This window comes from Pieris napi, chromosome Z (assembly GCF_905475465.1).
Source record: "Pieris napi chromosome Z, ilPieNapi1.2, whole genome shotgun sequence".
Lineage (NCBI taxonomy): Eukaryota > Metazoa > Arthropoda > Insecta > Lepidoptera > Pieridae > Pieris > Pieris napi.
In genome coordinates, this window is record NC_062259.1 from 1,664,825 (window position 1) to 1,686,387 (window position 21,563).

General features: G+C 34.9%; 1 protein-coding gene across 2 annotated transcripts in view; it reads right to left on the minus strand.

The window, feature by feature from the left end:
• Positions 1 to 4,622: 4,622 nt before the first annotated feature.
• LOC125062215 (zinc transporter foi) overlaps positions 4,623 to 21,563 on the minus strand; it is a 31,475-nt gene continuing 14,534 nt past the window's right edge. For both annotated transcript variants that reach the window (XM_047667976.1, XM_047667977.1), the window contains exons 2-8: positions 11,944 to 12,157; positions 11,506 to 11,665; positions 9,832 to 10,754; positions 9,311 to 9,447; positions 8,278 to 8,358; positions 6,844 to 7,031; positions 4,623 to 6,020 (exon numbers count right to left, since the gene is read on the minus strand). In XM_047667976.1, coding sequence (XP_047523932.1) covers positions 5,880 to 6,020; positions 6,844 to 7,031; positions 8,278 to 8,358; positions 9,311 to 9,447; positions 9,832 to 10,754; positions 11,506 to 11,665; positions 11,944 to 12,143 — 1,830 coding nt within the window. In that variant the 5' untranslated portion in view covers positions 12,144 to 12,157 and the 3' untranslated portion in view covers positions 4,623 to 5,879. The remainder of the gene's footprint in view (positions 6,021 to 6,843; positions 7,032 to 8,277; positions 8,359 to 9,310; positions 9,448 to 9,831; positions 10,755 to 11,505; positions 11,666 to 11,943; positions 12,158 to 21,563) is intronic.

Sequence of the window (21,563 nt, forward strand, 5' to 3'; positions counted from 1 at the left end):
AGTACTGACGTGCACTAACACTAATTAACTAGTTCAAATGGTTTTGTCCTTTTAAGTCTTCTCACTAGGCCCGTGGTGTCAAGGAGTTGAATAGCCTCGACATTCACGTGATGGTGGAGCCTATGTTCGTGGGCTCCAGCAGTCTTTTTTATTATTGTGGCGACGTCCTCTATATTAAGGTCCCGATGGAGGTCGTTATTGCGAATATACCAGGGAGCATTGACTATTCCCCTGAGCACTTTGTTTTGGAATCGTTGGATTACTTGGATGTTACTATTACTGGTGCAGCCCCACAGCTGGCAACCATAAGTCCATACAGGTGTCAGGACTTGTTTGTAAATCAATAATTTATTTTGAACTGATAACGCGGAATGCCTTCCGAGCAACCAGTACAATTTAGTGTAACGGAGATCCAGCTCTTCACGCTTCTTCTTAACATGGACCTTCCATCGGAGTTTGGTATCCAGCGTCATACCTAGGTACTTCGCTGAATTTTGGAACGGCACTTTGACGTTATCAATATATACTGGCTGGTAATTTGATGTTTTGTTGGTAAAGTTTATGTGAACTGATTTAGACTGATTTAATCGTATCCGCCATTTTTTGGTCCACAAGCCAACAGTATTTATGGCTTTTTGTAGTTTTACTACCGCTTCCTTTTCAGTATTTGCCGTAGACATGATAGCAGTATCATCGGCAAAGGTAGCGATTACGTTATCTTCTAGTTCAGGAATATCGCATGTGTATAAGAGGTACAGGACCGGACCTAATACACTCCCTTGCGGCACCCCAGCTTTTATTTCTTTCAGTTCTGAATAATCATCTTCTTGTCGTACTCTAAACATTCTTTGTGTTAAGTATGACTCAAGTATATTTGAAAATTGATGAGGCAGTAGTTTCTTTAATTTATAAACAAGTCCTCGGTGCCATACTTTGTCAAATGCTTGAGCTACATCCAGAAAGACCGTGGAGCAGACTTTTTGTTCTTCTAGTGCTTTTTCTATATTATTTGTAATTCTATGAACCTGCTCAATGGTAGAATGTTTTTCTCTGAAACCAAATTGGTAATCCGGTATGAGCTGCTTTTTGGCAATAATAGGGTTAAGACGTTTGAGAAAGAGTTTCTCAAATAGTTTTGCTATAACAGGTAACAATGAGATTGGCCTGTAAGAGGTTACTTCGTGTGGTGGTTTTCCTGGCTTAGGAATCATTATAACTTCCGCAACTTTCCACATATTGGGAACATATTGAAGTCGAAATGACGCATTAATTAAGGTTGTCATTTTAACTACAGCTTTACGGGGGAGATGCTGTAGTACCTCACCAGTAATTAAATCAAAGCCTGGCGCCTTTTTTTTAGTTAAACATTTAATTTCACTTAAAACTTCTTTTGGTGTGACTAGACGGATGTTTAGCTCTTCTGACGATATTTCTTCGAAGTCAAGTGAATCTTCTTCATCGATTTGAAATATATTTTCTAGATGATCAGCAAACCTTCTAACTTTTTGTATATTACTTACAGCCCAATTCCCATCAGACTCTCTCAAGGGAGGAATATGTGTTGTAGGTTTTTTGATATTTCTAATCGCTTTCCAGATGGAGTAGTTGGTGGAACCATCAGAAGTTAATTGGTTTAGGAATCTCTTTATTGAAGTATCTTTATGTATTTTAATCTCTCTCCTCAGTTGTTTAGTGAGGTTATTCAGATGTTTTTTGTCTTCAGGACATCTTGTGTAATGCCACCTTTTTCTTTGAGCTCGTTTTGTCTTTATCAGATTTATAATCTCTTCTGGGAAGTAGTTGTTTTGTACCTTTTTCTTAAATTTTGGAGTATTGCTCCAAGCAGCTTGTTGGAGGTTTTTTGTAAATTTATTTACTTCTAAATCTAATTGTTCCTCCGTCTTTAAAGGTACTCTTAGGTCTATAATATTCTCAAGATAAATTTTGAAGCTGTCCCAGTCCGTATGCGGGTTCACGAGACATGGATTCAGTTTCCGCTTTACAGGGTCTTCGCCAATTGTGAGTAAGATTGGTGAGTGATCTGAGTTCATATCATAAGCTTCCTCTATTTGGAGAACATTTGGTGATACTTCTCTAAATATGAAGAAATCTATAAGATCTGGTATTTTATTCTTGTCTGTTGGCCAGTATGTAGGCTTCCCTGTCGAAATTGCATCACATCTCAAATCTTTCATAGCATTAAATAGTTCTTTTCCTTTAGTCGTTATTAATCTTGATCCCCAGTAGGTATGCTTTGCATTGAAGTCGCCTCCCAAAACAAATCTATTTCCAAGACTTTTTAGGAGGGTTGTGTACTGGTCGTACTTAAGTGCATGTCTTGGTGGGCAGTAGATAGAAGATATTGTTAATGGACACCGCTTCATTGATAGGCATACAGCCACAGCCTGAATATGTTCTTTTTCATATTTAAAGACCTCATGGTGTTTCAAACCGTCCTTTATTATAACTGTACTTCCACCACTGGATTTATTACTTGGGTGAAGGGCATGGTAGGCGTTATATCCTTTAAGTTGAATGTACGACTCCCTGGTAAAATGTGTTTCCGATACCAAGCAGATGTCAATGTTTTCATGTTTTAGAATTATATGAAGTTCTCTTTGGTGTTTTAAAAGCCCATTAGCATTCCATGCCATTATTTTTAAAGACATCATTGCTTTGGACGTTTAGAAGCTGCTATTTTGGTGCTGCTTTCTAGTTTTTTAAGTCTTTCATCAAAGGATGTCAATAATGAAAGTATGGTGTTAATTTTTTCATCTATGCCTGTGTTAGATGTCTCATTTTGTGTTGAGGATAGAATCTTGGGACCTTTAGTAACCTCAGCGAAGGAAACAGTCTTGGAAACTAATTTTGCTGGTTTTACAGGTTTGTCCGTTTCAGTTTTTGATTTGGATTTTAAAACGTTTCTCATTTTTTGCAATTCTTTAGCTACAACACAGCCTCTGTAATTAGCTGGGTGTGACTCACCACAGTGAACGCACTTCGGTTTCGCGTCTCGTGGCTTGTTACAGTCTACTGTGAGATGCTTTGCAGTACATTTTACACACCTCGGCTCCTTGGAGCAGTATTTCTGTGTGTGCCCATAAGCCTGACACCTCTTGCATTGGGGGATCAATTTTGGTGATTTCAATGGCTGTACATCAATTTTGCAGCCAAGTATCGATTTTATTTCATAAATATTTTTTATGTTTTCCTGATGGTGGAAAGAGAGAATGAACATGTTTAGCGGTTCCTTGTTTTTCCAGCTATATTTGACGGCTGCGTCTAAGATTTTAAATCCTTGGAGAATGAGGTCTTCAACTATCCTTTCAGGCTTGCAAGAGGCATGCAGATTTTTTGCCATTACTCTTATTGGCCTGCTCTGCTTGTTCTCGTATGAGAACCACGAAGCATCTTCTTCTTTAAGGTGTTTTGTGATACCTCTGTAGGTAGCTTCATTATTGCTGTTAATCTTCACCGATCCATTCCTAAGCATTTTCACGGTGAAAGAGTCTTTATTTAATTCTTTTTTAAGTAAGGAATCGTAAAATGATTGGTATTCAATCACATTTTCGACAATAATCGGAGGTGGAAGGGGTTCCTTTTTGGGTTTTTCTTTGGTTACTTTATTACAAGTAACTTCTTTCATGGGGGAAGGGGAGGTGTTTAGTTTCCTTTTCTTTCTGCTTTTTTGTCGCACCCATTCCGTTTCTTTAGCCAGTTCTTCTTCGTCCGTCTCATACTGAATTGATTCAGCGGCTGCCTCATCCCTTTGTGTTAAGGGCTGATCTATTTTTTGTTCTAGCTGAGCTATTCGTTCCTTGAGTTGATGGACAATACTTTCCAGGTCTGAGCATCGTGCTCTTTCCTTTTTCAGTTCACCCACTAGTAATTGCTCGGTTTGGGTTTTAATTTCAATAACACTTGGAGATGACATCATAAATTTTATATAATAATTAAAATTATAAAGACAAAACCTCGCCTTAATTCATTACACAATAACAAGTATTAGGTCAACGATTCATCGTAACGCGATCGCGGCGCTGCGTCAGCGCGTTGCACTTTTTCGATCACAATATTTAATACGCGACGTTTCTAACCGAAATGAAAACAACAACAATTGACAATATGATTCCATTTTTTTTAAAAGAACGTAAAAAGATCTCTTTATCACATTGGAACGGGTTTTCTCGTATAGAAATCATTATTTTGGTGTAAATAAATTACTATGAAAAACACTACGCAGTGACAATGCAACTTGTCGATAAAACAGAGCAAGCGCCAACTAGCGGCCCAGACTGTTTTACCGACGTTTGAACAGATATTCAGGGTGTCGGTTTTTTCCCTATGGCGCCAAAAGAAGTATAACTTCAAGAATACATTTTTAATAGTCGTCACTCAAAATTAAAAAAAGGTGGCAAAATACAATGTACAAATACAAATACAAAGTCACGTGACCAGGCATTTCAAAATTTCTTAAGTCTAAGTGATTTAAGTAATGAAACAATGTTATTAATAATATTTTATTTCGTCTAAAATAATTATCACTTAAAATAAGAAAATGCACAGATTAACTGATTACATTTAATACTTTTAAATATATTCAAAATGCTATATTTATATATTGACATTTTAACCGACTTCAAAAGGTGATATTTCGATTCCAACTTAAATTTATTATAGTATTACGGAAGCACTATCGAGGGAGGGTTACGTCAACAGTAATTATTTACTATTTTACACATATTACTCACACATTGTCTATACTTGAAAATGGGGGGGGGGGGGTTATAAACTGAAAAGTAGATAAATATTAAAAGAATTTCTTGGAGTTTTTTTCAGTCGGTTAAATATAGTTGTTGTCATGTGGAATAATTAAAAATGGAAAATAATATTTTTAATTTCGTAAAACTTTTAAAAAGATGTTTCGAATTTTAAAAAATGGAAAATCAATTTTAAATTTCAAAATATAAAAAAAACCTCTTTTTAAATTGAATAATTAAACAATCTTTTAAAATTATAGCATTTTGAACATGACGTTTTTGTCTTACTATATGATATAGGAACTTATTTGTTAATTAAGTTTTATTACATAAACGTCATAGCAATATTGCCTCCATGTGGGCATGGGGCATGGGGCATAGAATGCGTTCAACATATAAATGTTTATAAAAACGCAAACTAAAAGTTACTGTCTTTAAAATGTCCCATATTGGGGTTTTGGGGAATATTTTTTTTGTCCCCAGGTGAGATATAGGACAGTTCTAAACTTTTTAGAAGCGAATCATAAAATATTGATTTTCATAAATTGTCCCAAAATGGGGTTTGGGACAAAAATGGTAAATGTCCCCAAGTATGCATATGTGTCAAAAAAAGTGAAATCCCAAACTATTTTAAAGCATAAGCATAAAAATGTCCCAAGATGGGGTATGGGACGCACTTCGCCTTTTATATTACTATGACATTTACAAGAAATCTCTAAAGAATAATAATCATTCAAACATCGAAATCCCCAAAAATAATTGAGATCAAGCGACCTCAATTGGGGCATGGGGCAAACAAATTTCATACATAATGTAACTAATAAGTACCTTTCTCAAATCACTGGATTGTCAATTTACAGTGTAACTTTCACACTAAAATTTAGAAACAAGACCAAATGATCAGTATAAATATTCAGCCACTTAAAACTATGGGGTATGGGACAAAGTTACTCGATAAACTTCGTGGGCATGGGCCATAAAATCACATCAAAGACCACATTTAGAATTATCTTAGAATCAGTAACTAAGTACAAAGTTAAGTAGAAATTCGCAGAAATTTTCATTTTACACTTTACCATTAACACTTTACACTTGACCGTTTACACGTTACACTTAACACTAACCAAATAAGTTCTTAAGATCCTGCTCATATAGGGCAATCACCAGCATAATCCCGATACCAGAAGCCAAGCCCATGAGCTGCAGGAGGCACTGGCAGAAGGTGCCTTCCTTGCTGTGCGATGTGCTCAGTTCTGGCATCTAAAAAAAAATTATAACGTAAATGCTCGACCGATTTCTATGAAATTTGTATACAACCGCAAAATTATGATATGAGCCTATTTGGAACAACATCGCGAGGAGACAGATCAGGCACAGAAGGCCGATTACTAAAGGAATTTAGAACCTGGGGGTTGTAGCACCGTTTGACCGGACGAATTTTTATACAGTCAACACAAAACAGTAGAAGAAGCTTCATGCTTAAGCAATCGTTTCCAGACAATGAATCAAGTGAAATAAAAAGGCGATTCATATATACTCCTGATTTTTAATTCCGTATTTCTGACAGCTGTCATTTTTGACATGTCAGAGATTACAAACCTTTTTGGCCGGGCACATTCAATTTCAATACGAGTCAACATCTGACTCTATACAAATATTTTATTTGTTAGTGAATGTTTATATTTTATTAAGCGCTAATTGACAATTACGTCCCTTTTTATCACAAACAGAAAAAAACGCACAAGTAAACATAACATTTTTTTTAAAGGTTTACTAAATCTGGAATTAGTAGGCAGTGATGCCAGCTAAAGAATAAAATAAAGTAGTTAAAGTTAATTGGATATATTGTTCGTGATCTTGAAATATTTGTTATTTGAGTAAGTAAATATTTAGATTACTACGATAGACCTTTGTGTAAAAGGTAAAACAATTTTTTATTGCCCTCAAATGGGTCAAATTTGTCCCTATTTCGGTGGCGAACTTTTTTAGTAGCAACACTTATGAAATGTCAGAATTCTACGGAATTAAAAATCAGAGTTTAAAGATTACGATTATGAATAAGAAACCGGAAATGAAAACTTACCATATCGACCAGGGCAATGTAGAGGAAAGTACCGGCTGCGACCGCGAAGAGCCATCGGGTGGCGGATGGAGCGTGTCCAGCTAGAACACCACAGACCATCCCGGCAAGGCATAGGGCAGAGGACAGTATGTTGTAACACACGGCTCTCTTTACCGACATACCCGCTTTTAAGAGTACCGCAAAGTCACCTGAAAGAGGGTAGATGTAAAATTAGAACAAAAATCAAAATAGTTTAGGGGGTAGGCGAAAAAAAAAATCAGAGGGTAGAAAACGAACTTAATTAATTAACCGTAAACAAAAGCAATGCATATAGCAGACGACTGTATGTTGTATGTTCGTGTCCGCTTTTTATTATCGAATAAAAGAGGGTAGATGTGAAATTTAAAAATTCTAAAAACTTCTAGACCGAAGATAACAAATGTCAAATTTCGGTACAGGCTTCTAAATACTAGTAAAAAGAGGATAGTTTAAATGATAAACACATAACCAATATAGTCTATATTAGCGAAGCAAAGGGCAAAGGAAAGTTATAACCCACCGTTTTCTTTACTTCATACCCTTAGTATCGAATTCACCTAAAGAAGAAAGATAGGGAGTAATACTAAAGATTTTTTTCTAGAAGAGTGTAGCTCTTAATAAATGACGTCACTTCGCCTTTTTAAGTGGACCACGAATCGAATTTCTATCCAAGTTTTCATTATAAACGACTCAAATATTAGATACATTTTAAATACATAGAGGGTAGACGTAAAATATTCATAATTATTTCTTAAGTTAAAAAAATAAAAATAAAATACCGCCTGAACAGCTTGCTAGTTAGTGGACTGTGAAAAGTGTATTTAAAATTTATATGTATTTAATGTCAGGAGTATCTGAATAGTATATGTAATGTATGTTAAAGCAAGCTGCACTAGATGATTAAATATATGAGAGGGTGAGACGTAAGAACCTAACAACCCTACGGATCCCTAAGCCCTACAGACGTACCCTAACACATAAATAGTGAATATATAAAGATATAGATAAGTACGGGATGTCTGCACCAAGAGACCTAAGGTAACGGCTAAAGGCTTGAAGTAGTCTTCGCCACTTTGAGAGGAAGCGAGAAATGAACGAGACAGAGCAATATTCAAATCTGATTTATTGTTATTAAACAATATCTTAAATACTAATTACACCTATTCACACATACATGATATTTTTCTAGTGAGCTGTTGGTGTATCGCGCAACCTCAGCTATTAAAATATGGAACACATATTATGAACCGTGTCAACAGCTGATCAATATTTAAATAAAATATAATTAAAATTGCTATTCAGCTGCTAATATTTAGCACACACCGGATCCATGTCAGTAGTTCGTTCAAGTTCAAATGATGAAATCTGAACACCGCCCTCTATTTGAACAAAAATTAACAAAAAATTCTAACTCACCCAATTCGTGAGGTAATTCGTGGCATAATACTGCTATGGCGGTTGAGAATCCACCGGCTAAGTTCGAAGCAAATGCTGCGCCTGAAATATAAAAAAAAAAACATTATTTATGAGGAAACACCGTCGCGGAATTACGTCGCCAAACTTCGTTTAAAATAAATGTGTTAAATTTTAATATTTATTTAATTAATGATAAATGGTCTTAAAAATCTCACCTTAACTTGAATACATTTTCATGAAAATTCGCAAAGGGGCGAGTCGGTAGGGAATATAAAACTATGAAGTGTAAATAGTGAAAAAAATAAAATAAAGAAATCAGTGGCGCTACAACCATTTTAGGTTTGGGCGTCAGATTTCTGTGTCTGTTTCATGATTTATCAATCGCATAGGTGTCCAAGGCAAGGCAATTAAATCAATCAGTCATGTATTTTTTGTTAAAAGAATAAATTATTTGTAGATAAAGTGAAGAATGGACCAATTCCAGTAATTTGTTTATATTCCTTGAACTTTGTGGAAGGTTTTTACGGAGACAAATTGGAAAAAATTCACGGAAAACCAGTTTTTATTCGGGAAAAGCAGTCCCTATGGGGTAACATCAAAATCACATTAAGGCAAAGCAAACATTCGCGGGGGCAGCTAGCATAAAAAAAAATCAAATTAATACAAATAATTTTGCCTAAAATTAACATTTGATTTCAATAAATATATAACATAGTTTTAAAATAATTAACCCCAAGAGGTATTAAGAAATGACGTCACAAGAAATTTTGATGAAATTCTACTGAAATCAAAATCACTTAATGACGTATACAAGAGCATAGATTATAGAGATTAAACTTAAAAGCTACTCAGGAAGTAAATCATATCAAGGCAAAGCAAACATTCGCGAGGGCAGCTAGCATAAAATAAAATTAATTCAAATCATTTTGCTTAAAATTAACATTTACCGAAATTAAAATCACTTTATGACGTATACAAGACCATAGATTATAGAGATTAATATTGCAAAAATTTCCGATCAACGGTTACTTACCAATAGCCATTCCATCCGTAAAATTGTGTAATCCATCACCCATTATGACCATCCATGCCACCGAAGACATAGATGAAGGCGGAGCATGGACATGCCCATGGGCATGGGAATGACCATGATGGGCTCGGGAGTGTTCTCTAAAATATTCAATAAAGGGGTCAGTAATGTAAGTTTAATCTCTCGAGGTCGTGATTATTATATTTAAATTTGCGCTTTAAAATGAATTTAAAACAAAAATAATCATTTGGAAATGACTTTTAAATTGATGGACACATACATACACACATACAACAATTTACGATTTTTTAAGTAGGTTAAAAATGTTAATTTCACATATGAATTACTAATAGACCTAAGGGTCTATATGGCATGTTAATTTTGTCTTTGTATGTAATGTTAACCAAATTTTTTCGTACATACAAAATATTTTAACAAAAATCACGTTAATATTTCTAATAATTCAAATTCGCCTATTATGAGGTTTTCTTTAATATTTTTCGTACATAGAAAATACGACTCACCTCAAAATCACCGTATAACTATCACCATCCTTCAAATTCGTCCCTTCCTTAATATTATTCAACTCCACCCCCGTTTCACCCTTCAACAGCCAATCCTTCGCATTCGGCTCTTCCTTTTCACTCTTATCATTCAACGCATTCGACGACACAACACTGACACTATTCTTCTCCTTCTCTTTCTCCTTAGGACTTGGCAAATCTCTCAAATGGTGCTCGTCGTGTGTGTCTGTATCGATTTCATCGTAACAGTATGGGTATTCTGAATATTTGTGTTTACACATTTTCGTGTCTTCCTCTTTGAAAATTGGGTCATCCTTCAATACTCTAACCCGTGTAGGTAACTTGTCTTCCTCCAACTTCTGGCGCCTCTTCCGCCATTCCACAACCACGGTCAAACCCTTCTCCATGAAATAGAAGAACACAACACCAAACATCGCTGCTAATCCCTTCCACATACCGTCATCGTGACCCTGGTCATGGCCTGACATGGCATGTGGCATGAGGTGCAACAGCGCATCACCGCATAGAGTGCCCACAGCCAATGCTACCAGAAACTGTAGCAAGTGGTTATAGTATGTCTTGTGCATTATTGGTATAACGGCCACGCCTAAGAGACCGCATGCGCTGATGGCTGTGATACTTAAACATGAGTAGAGCCACACGGCGAACATATTTTTCGAGTATGCGCTCTCGTGAATTTCTATGTGTGTTTGAAAGTTTGTGTCTGAAACACAACCGCCTCTTTCTAGTGAGGTGTTTGCGAGTTTTTGGTATAATAAAATAGGGCAAATGGCCACTAGAGTATCTTTTGTTATACTAATATCATGGTCGTGATTGTCATGGTCGTGGTCATGATTGTGTTCATGATTGTTGTTTTTTAATTTGGTATTCACTGTTGTGATTAATTCGGAACTGCTGATGCACTGAAATTAAAAATACATATATAAAAATTTTATGCTATCAGTACCTCATATAAAAGCTAATGAAATCTGAACCCAGGGTTTTCATAGAGAGGACAGATTTCATTGTTTGAATAGGCTCTAAAACTACAGGATTTGATTTCTTTCACCATTAGAATCCTAAATCCCTGAAGAACATAGGCTATACATTACGATAGTGTTAAGGTGTGAAGACCTTTAATAAAGACTACTAAATGCTGCGAATACCATTGACAGTAGAACATTGTACTACAGTTTTATAGAAGACGTCAATATCTACATATGTCTAATAAAATATTCTTGAATTTAACAGTCTACCGTTTACCGAAAGCTTTAGGCTATAGAACATCGTGCTACCGAATTAATTCGCACACCGCAGAGCACAGCTAGTATTATATAATGAGAGTCACCAAATATCTACGATAGGCTCTGGTACGATATTTTCCTGGTGTGAACTCAAACTCAGAATAACTTTATTCATATATGTAACCAAGGTAGTTGATTCTAAATTTACATTCGCAAGTCAAGGGCGCAGAGCAGGCAAGAAGAACTGGCGAAAAACTATCCGCCACTTTTTTTAATCGCCAAGTTTTGAGTCACACAAATTGTTTAAACTGGAGCAAAGCCATCCCAAGGATCATTTAAATAATCATCAAATAAAAATCTTTATTGATTAAGGTCCAAGGATTGAAGATCCAATCGCCCAGATATTAATATAATATGTCCAAATACTTACATTAACAACATCGTCATTTGCCCCCCGCTGGTCATACATATAATTCTTACTCTCTATTTTCTCTACACTTCCATTTATTAATTTCTCCAACTCTAAACCACTTAACATTCTATGAAAACCATTAAGGTCCATCGTCATAGAATTGGGATCGCCATATAATCTGGAAAATTAAACCAATAATCTTAAATTTTACCCAATTTCGTATTACGTAGTAAACGGGTACTGTATTGCACCTAATTTTAAAAATCAAAGAAACAGCGTTTGTACGGCTCGCATTTGAATTAAATTTCACCTCAAGAGCTCATTTGAATTAAATTTCAACTCATATGAGCGCATTTGAATTAAATTTCAACTCATATAAGAACATTTGAATTAAATTTCACCTAAAATGAGATCATTTGAATTCAAATTCATATGAGGTCGAAAATCGGAACTCACCTAAAAATTTGTTCAATATAATTTCCCATAACATCTCGCTTATGTCTCGACTTCTCCTGACGCATCTTGTCTCTTAGGTCCAGTGCATTATCGATGCTCTTCGGCTCATAGCCAGCTACGTCGACGTCCACATGAGAACCACAAGTGTGCGCTGCGCAGAGCAGGCAAAACATACACACGGTTACTATGTTACGCGCCATCTCATAGCTCAGTACTGTAAACAAAAAGAATCATATTACATCGCTGCCTTAGGGCAATATGAATTATTGTCATAACTATTTTAATCCATATTCTGTTATTATGAAAATTGGCATACAAGCAAACAAAAGGGTTTGTTTTGAAACAAAATAAAAATAATAACATTAAATCACAGTTGTCTAGAAAAATCACATGCTTCTATGAGCGTCTATCAAATCCGTCACTTTACCGACTGATTAATTTGAAATTTAAAACACATGTATTTTTTTTTAATGTAGCCGTAATATTTAGTCAATGTAGTGTCCAAATATGATAAAAAGTGGATTTTGGATTTTTTTCAAATCCGACATTGTCCTACGATCATGACGAAATTATCGCTATATTTTAGATTTCTTTTAATATTAAAAAAGTCTTCCTCAACATCGAACAATACCTGTCCTTCCACTTGCCAATCTCATTGTCTTTTGACGCGTAACGAATCGTTTTGTTACGCGTCGTTAAATATGTGACATGAATAACAAACTAGCTCCAATACTTTCTAGGTTTGATATATAAATTACGCGTCACGTTGTTTGTCCGCTATGGACTCCTAAACTACTTAACCGATTTTAATTAAATTTGCATACCGTGTGCAGTTTCATCTAACATAAAAGATAGCTATTAAATTCTACGGTACGTGTGTATGTCACTGAACTCCTCTTAAACGGCTGGACCATTTGAATGATTATTGGACCCCCCCCCCCATGTAACGCACCGTAACGTTTTTCTGTACCCAAGTATAGTGAAACGTCACCTAGTGACTCTTTATACCCAAAAGTTACCATTATGTGGTGTAAGCCGTTATTGTTAACAATTCAATCCCCGCCCCGTATCGTAACGTTTTACAAAAGGGCCCCAAATTCGTTACGTAATACTTGAACGCTCCTTTAGACACTTATGTCATTTAACTGGTATAATCATGAAGTAAGGACTTATTTATGTTATTAATAAATAAGTCACGACTAAATAACTATGGACAAACACACATAATAATATTTTAACTGACGAAATGAATTTTCGTTTCCTGTAATGTTTGGTTCTCTGGACATACGAGGTTATCATTCTCCAGCGATGATAGCAAAATTCAATATGTTGGTATGTACTAAAAAGGTAGGCTAAGTTAAAAAATATATAACACTATATTTGTAATATAGTACACTACATAAATCCATTACATAATCGAAGCCGTACACGGCAAGGCCGTAGGAAGGAAAATACTAATGAACCACCTTGGTTTCGCTCGTAATGGAATACTAAATAGTTAGAATACTATTTAGTACTATCATTAAAGGCAGTTTCGTAGGGTACATTTCCTAAGTTATGTAACTAAAACAAATCTTATATTATTCTGGGTGACAGTAATAAAGGCTTTAATAATATTGCGCCCCAAAAAAGAAGAAGATAGAAGAAGCGAATGGAGAAAGAAAGCCACGGACAGAGAGATTAGGACTAAGCTTTTACCCATGAAGGGGTTCCGATCAACGGTACTAAAGGAAACTAGGATATTAGAATAACAAGAAAATATTTATAAAATACACATTGGAAATTAAACCGACTTTTTTTATTATTAGTGACCCATAAAAGAAACTGTCCTCTTGGTTTTGCCCCAAGCTGTACCAGGATCATGAGCAAAACAGTTAGTAAACATATAAGTATATGTATATCATAACTAGCTGACCGGGCAAACGTCGTTTTGCCATGTATATCATTTATAATAAAATAGGGGTTGATCGTAGAGGGGTGAAAATTAGGGGTTGTATGTATTTTTTAATGCTGTATCATAAAAAAATAGAAATTAAAATTTTTGTCTAAAAACTAAAAAAAAAAATTTAGGGACTACCCTTAACATTTAGGGGGATGAAAAATAGATGTTGGCCGATTCTCATAGATACCGGATAAGCACAAAAAAATTCATCAAAATCGGTCAAGCCGTTTCGGAGGAGTATGGCAACGAAAACTGTGACACGAGAATTTTATATATTAGATAAATATATTATTGACAAACGATATGTTGATAGAGCCTCACACGGGTCAGTGTACAGACAAACCGGAAGCGCCAAGTTTTATCGTAATCACGATATAATTTGGACAAATAGAAGATAAGAAGTCTATGACACTTTGGCACATTAATTTTTGACGTCTAAATTTAGCGGCATACGGGGGAAATGCAAAAGACCTAATTTGGGGGATTCAGTCTAAGCTTCGAATCTATCCCCTACATCGAAAATTATACAACTGGAGAGCTGAAGAAGAGAATTACGAAGCGAGAACCGTGACGGGGAAAGCGCCGATTTTGCTGTGAGATTTACGATTTTATTTATTATTTATTTATACTTTACTAGCCGTTTCGCGCCCGCTTTGCTGGACGAATTAAAATAAATTTTATGTTTCATTATTTTATTTTTCTTCATATTTTTATTATTCTTCTTTTTAACTTCCCGCTAAGAAAATTGAAATATTTCGAAAATCGAGTTTTTAACAGATGTTGACGTTTTGCGGTTCTAGGAAGCCTCTTTTGTTTTTATTAGCGGGAAAAAATTTCATAAAAGTAAAACAGAAATAAAAAAATGAAGGAACGTTGGAATTAAAAAAATAAATAGCCATAAACCATCTAGGAAAAATTTCGCATCGAATGGTGGTAGTTTCATGTCGATACGATCAGTGGTTTAAGCGTGAAAGAGCCTCAAACGAACACCATTTTCTTTTTATATACATATATAGATTACCTTAATCAAGAACATACACATAACAAAAATAAAAAAACAGGTTACAAAAGTTATAAGTCAACGGGCGGCCTTATCGCTAACAAGCGATTTCTTCCAGGCAACCCTAAATTATAACTTTTGACTCAGAGAAGCTGTCTTTATTTAAGTTTTAATCATCAGCTGCCGTCAAAATCTATGAATAAACGTATCCATGACACAGCCATACCCCCCACTTTTTTAAAAGGAACCTCACTGTTAACTTGTAGAGACATCTAGATCTCGCCATCCCAGTCTATGGGTAGACTATTACCTCCCTCTAGGTCGGAAGAGGAACAGCACCATCCATCCTCCTCATGACGCTACAATCACGATGACGTCATACCTTAAAACGCTATCGAAGTATTTCCCGTTGTAATTATATATCTCGACATTTTAAGTCAGCGGTGAGACTAGTAAAAGATCCATTTAGTTCAGAGGAGAAGCAGCACCATTCTTCCTCCTCATGACGCTACAATCACGATGACGTCATACCTTAAAACGCTATCGAAGTATTTCCCGTTGTAATTATATATCTCGACATTTTAAGTCAGCGGTGAGACTAGTAAAAGATCCATTTAGTTCAGAGGAGAAGCAGCACCATTCTTCCTCCTCATGACGCTACAATCACGATGACGTCATACCTTAAAACGCGCTATCGAAGTATTTCCCTGAGCATATATAACTACATTTCGCGCCAACCATATATTGCAGTTCTTCTGCAGTCTTGAATAACCTTCATACAAGTTAGAGATATCTCTACAGGCCTTGGAAAGTTATCTATCTAATCTTCGAAACATTTATTTATTAGCAGTATTTTTTATATTCATTTAGTAAGTAAACTTATTTATCCTACTAATATGATAAACGTCAATATTTGTAAGTATGGATGGATGTTTGTTACTCTTTCACGTAAAAACTATTGAATGGATTTTAATGTAACTTTACAATAATATAGCTTATACATCAGAATAACACATAGGTTACAGTATATAAAGATATTGTGTGAATTGTCCAAAATATCAAGTAGCAAACTATTCTGGCGTGCGCTGCCAAAACCGCCAGAGTCACACATATGTAATGTATGATGGAAATGTTTATCTTAAATAGTCAATATCTTTAGTAGTTTTTTTCTACGCCACACTAATATAAGCTACTCGAAAGACTGATACTGCGCAGACGAAGTCGCGGGCACCAGATAGTTTAGAATAAAGATAGTATCCAGTATATATTTAAGAATTGGTACGCTCCCAATTAATCCCCCTTAATAAAAAAATATGTACTATATGCAAAACTCTAGCTATATTTTTTTTATTTAGGTACTATACGTAAAAATCAAGCTCGCAAACGTGTTGCCGTCCTTTTAATTGGTACGCTCCCAATAAATTCCTCTAGTTTATATATTTCGTTTACTATAGGTAAAAATTGAACGTTGAAATATAACGGCAAATAACGGCGATAAATCGTTATCGTTATCACAACTTTCTTATCACGACACATAATTTACACTTTTTCATACGAGGTATTTGGGAGTAACTTGACATTTTCCCTAATCAATATTGCATGTACCATTGCACAAATAATTATCTAAATCACCTTCTTGCCTCATGAAACATATACATAGGACCCAGATCTAAAAGGTTGTAGCGAGAACATCGTAACACTTTAATACTAGTATAAGATCCCGCTATACAACGACCTTCACCGAGATGCTTATTTAATGAAACTTATTTTATATATAATTTAATATGTCAATAAATATAATCCATATGGGTTGCCTAGCAAATTTCAGTCCAGAGTATGTTTAATTAATATTTAAAAAAAAAATTTTTTTTAATTTGCATGTAGTAAATTTTTTGAACTTTTTTCAATCAATATTTTTAATCAGGGTAGTATTATATATGTATCACTATAACCTTCTTTTATACTAAAGATGTATATATATACTTTAGTGTCACATAAAAAATATACACATAAATAATTAATTGATTAAAAACAACCTAACGTTTGCATTGGTATAGAATTTATCTACTAATCATACCGGTGAAATGTTTAAAAAAATTTTTTTTTTTAAATTAAGTAAACATACTCTGGACTGAAATTTGCTAGGCAACCCATATGGATTATATTTATTGACATATTAAATTATATATAAAATAAGTTTCATTAAATAAGCATCTCGGTGAAGGTCGTTGTATAGCGGGATCACCATACATACGAAGGAAGACACGAGGTATCCTTAGACTGGTATACAATGATTATGTCACCGTAAAATTGTAAACACCGTTAGATTGTAATCTCAAAATTTTCGGAACCCTACACTAATTGAAACATGAAGTTAATGTAATGTATGTACATTTGACAAGTAATGGTTAAATTAGGTTTAACTTTAAAATTAACAAATGAGGAAATAATCGATTCGATTAATTTACCGAGAATGTCACATCTCTTATAACCAATAGAAAAGTAGAAAATGGCCGTTTCACAATTTGACGGTTTCACTTCGATAGATTACAATCTACCGAATAATAATACGTTAAATTGTAAGCAGTACGTTGAGTTCACAATCTTTCGACAGTTTATAATCTCGCGAGATAGATTACAATCTAACGGTTTTTACAATTTTACGTTAACAATTATAGTCAATCAAAAAAACATGTTACACGAAATGTATCAACAGTGGCGTAACAATAGGGTGGCAGGGCTGGCATAAATGACACGGGCCCCCGACCCTAGAGGGCCCCTGCCCAAGAGATATTATGTTCTATGGATGAATGTGAAATCTCCAATATTGTAATCATGTTAAATCAATCACTTTTTTAACTCATATTCTGTAATTATGAAAATTGGCATACAAGCAAACAAAAGGTTGTTTGTAAACAAAATAAAAATAATAACATTAAATTACACAGTTTTCTAGAAAAATCACATGCTTCTATGAGTGTATCAAATCCGTCACTTTACCGACTGATTAATTTGAAATTTAAAACACCTGGATTTTTTTTAAATGTAGCCGTAATATTTAGTCAATGTAGTATCCAAAAATGATAAAAAGTGGATTTAAAGCGACATTGTTCTACGATCATGACGGTATACAGCGTGTAATTGAGTACGCTGAAAATCTCTTAAATTAAACTGAGTACGTGACTTTTGCTGATAGGGCCCCATCAAGCGAAATTGCCTCGGGCCCCAGATGGTATAATTACGCCACTATATAACAAGGTATTACACGTGTCTTAATTACGTATTAATGCAAGCTAATGTGAAATTGGACCGTATTCTATTACGATGACGCAATCCTTATTGTATTTAATAAGGTTCTATTTAGAGTGATCTCGAAGGTTACATGAAAAACCTTGAGACTTCATTCTCGTTACATTTCGTTCAACGCTGAAAATAAAAACATTTACTTCCGCCCTTGGGTGCGGCGTGGTTTGGATTAACGATAACTATTTTATTTACATAAAACAATATAAGTCATATATCTCAACCTTTATCTAGAAACACGCTATCTATCGATGTTAATAAAAATAAATTCTAAAAAAAAACAAAAAAAAAATGGCGATTAAAAAAAGTGGCGGAGAGTTTATTGCCAGTTCTTCTCTCCCGTTCTACGCCCTTGATTTGAGAACTGGCAGTAAATGTAAAATTAGAAGCATTAATATGTATTTCTTTACTGACAAGTCATAAGTGTACATTATGTTATCTATGTGATTAAATGATTTTTTACTTTACTTTAACTATATACAAATCTCAATTAGTGTTGCCCAAAATCGGTCTTGGTCTTGCAGTCTTGGTCTTGTTCTTGCACTTTTGCAAGACCAAGACCAATACCAAGACCGCCTTATTGTAGCAAGACCAATACCAAGACTGAAGCCTGCAAGACTTGAGCAAGACAATACTTAAACCTGCAAGACTCTTGCGTCTTGCAGTTAAGTCAAACTGAGATTTGGGCATTATTAAGTAGGTATTTGTATTAAATCCCGATTTTGAGAAACGTTCCCCAGTATCAAAACCGTAGGTATCGTCATAACACTAAACTAAGGGCTGCAGTTGTATCTGCAGTTGGCAACGTGCCGCTCGTCTGAAAGAACCCTGAAAGGTATTGTATTGATTAGGTAGGTAAGTACTTATTATATTTCAACTATTTATTAAGTAGGTAGCGTGTTAATACTCACAAATCTGTTCCCATCATCCCATGTGATGTAAATGTACCTAGAATAACTTTCTAGCAAAGTTCATACCTTGTTGATCTACCACAGATCTGCCAGCGTTGCCAGATTTTTTATTGTCAAGGCGGGATTTTGGAACTTTTTCAGTTAAAAAAGTGGGAATCTCTCGTCAATAGCGGGACATAGTAACTAAAGGTGATATTTTAAATCAGAGTTACCCTATCGTTAAACACTTGTCTTCTTAATAAAAAAAAAAAAATAAACAAAACAAAACTAAACCAAAAAAAGTATTCATATCATTAGACAAATGGCGTTTCAAATAATTGTCAGAAATCTGAGGAATGAGTATATGATATACCTGGTATCTTTTTTTGGTAGCTGTTAAAAGAGCTGGTGCAATTTCTGAGCATGGCAGTGGTGTCTTGAGTAACCCCAAAAAGCGGGAAAAATGTCCCGCGCGGGGCATTTCATGTTCATTAAAAAATCGGGACGTATGGCAACGCTGGTATCTACCTATAATAATATATTATGCTTGTTTATGTCTAATGTGCAGATTTTACGTTAGTACTCGTAGGTTGGTATGTGCTTAAAATTATAGCCAACAAAATTATATAAACATTATGTAGGTAGCTACTTATGTTTCAAAGTTTATATTATTCTTCTATTCAGAAAAATTTAAAACTAACAAGCTAGCGAGTCGAGTAGGTCTAGTAACAGTTTCTACGGCAGCCAATGTTATGGTACAGACGCCAGCACATTGAGCTCCTACAATCTGTCAAATTTCTTTAACAGATTTTCAACTTTATCGCTAGAGTATTAAGGTTCAAGGTTAATTGGGAAAATGTGACGTTCTGCGAATAAACTGTTGGTCGGTCGGTGTATTATATACCTAATTATTTGATAATTTACCGACAAAGACGCCGCGGTTTGCAACAAGTGTATCACAGCATTTGACACTGTTTGAGCGCCGCATTTGCCGACAAAGAGTACGGACAGAGGCACACAAAATTGTTACCTATTTTGGTAGGGTTGGTATAGGGGGATAAAATTAAATGTCTCAGCAGTAGGTAGGTATAAATTGAATGCTCTGAGTTTCTTGTACAAATACATTCTCACACTGGCTGTCCGGCGAGATCATAATTAATAACTAAGTAGGTATTGCATCTATTGAATTTCGAATATTTTAATTTCGAAATAATCATTGTTAATATCGGTAAATGATAGATAGTGAGTGATATACCTAGGTACTAAAATGTGAGCAGCAAGATTGAAAATTGTATATGCCATGTCAGTGCTTTCCATAAGTTTATTTTAAAAAAAGCTCTTAAGTAAGATTTAGAGTTCACTATTACACACAACAAATTATGAAAAATATATTTAGACTGAGTACTTAGGGAATTAGTAGAAAAAATATTCTATCGTAGATACCTAGTTAAAACGTTGTGTTTACTTAATTTTATTTTTCTGTGCTAATGCCAGCATTGACAACCCTACCAAAATAGGTAAAAATTTAGTCCGCCTTAGTCCTAGACTTTGTGTTGCCGCCGTCGCGTCGCTTTCATGTCAAAGGTCGCCGCCACTGCCCATGTTCCAAAGAATAAAATAGGTTTCCGGGTGCTCAGAACGGACGCCAATAGATTATGTTGTCCTCGCAAGGAAGATTGTAGTCGTAAGCATATTATAAAAAAAATTGTAATAACAATATACCTAGTTTATATTATTATTATACCTTTTTAAAGGACATTGCACTGCAAATTTGGAAGTGGGTTAATTTAAACAAACTTGAAACGTGGAAAAACTCCAAATATGAGTGACGTCGTGGGTTTTGTTTTAAAATCACACACTTCCAAAAATCGAGATTTAAAGTGTCGGTTTATCAACTTCTATCGTACCTACATGACGTGAGGCATGACCTAACGGAACATGCCTAGTTCCAATAAAAAAGGAACGTGATAAACAATATTATTTGCATTTATTATCTGCACTATATTTTTGCGTAGGCACAAAACCTATCTGATTCTGATTCTGATACTTCTGTTTTTTAATCTTTCAAAGATTTATTCTATCTATCAAAGAACGCCGCATTTTTCTTTGTCGGTCTTCGGCTTGTGCTTATAAATATGAGTTTTTAAATAATTTTCAGTCATTTCCAATTGAGTTCCGCTTCGAGTCTATCTTATTTATTGTTCTCGCCGATTTACCTAGCTAGATACTCTAAATCCTTATTACTTTCGGAGTGAATGTTTACAATTTGACATGAGTGACGAAGATTCAAATAGCTCTAGTCGGAGTAGTGAGAGTTGCAGAATTAGATCTAAAAGACTTAAAAGCAAATATGACGAGTTTTTCGAAATAACTCATGCGTCCCAAATTGGTATGTGTAAATTGTGCCAACATAAGAAAGTCGAAATAAAAATGAAAAACAGAAACACTTCAGGCTTAAGAAAGCATCTAGTATCTTTTCACGGGA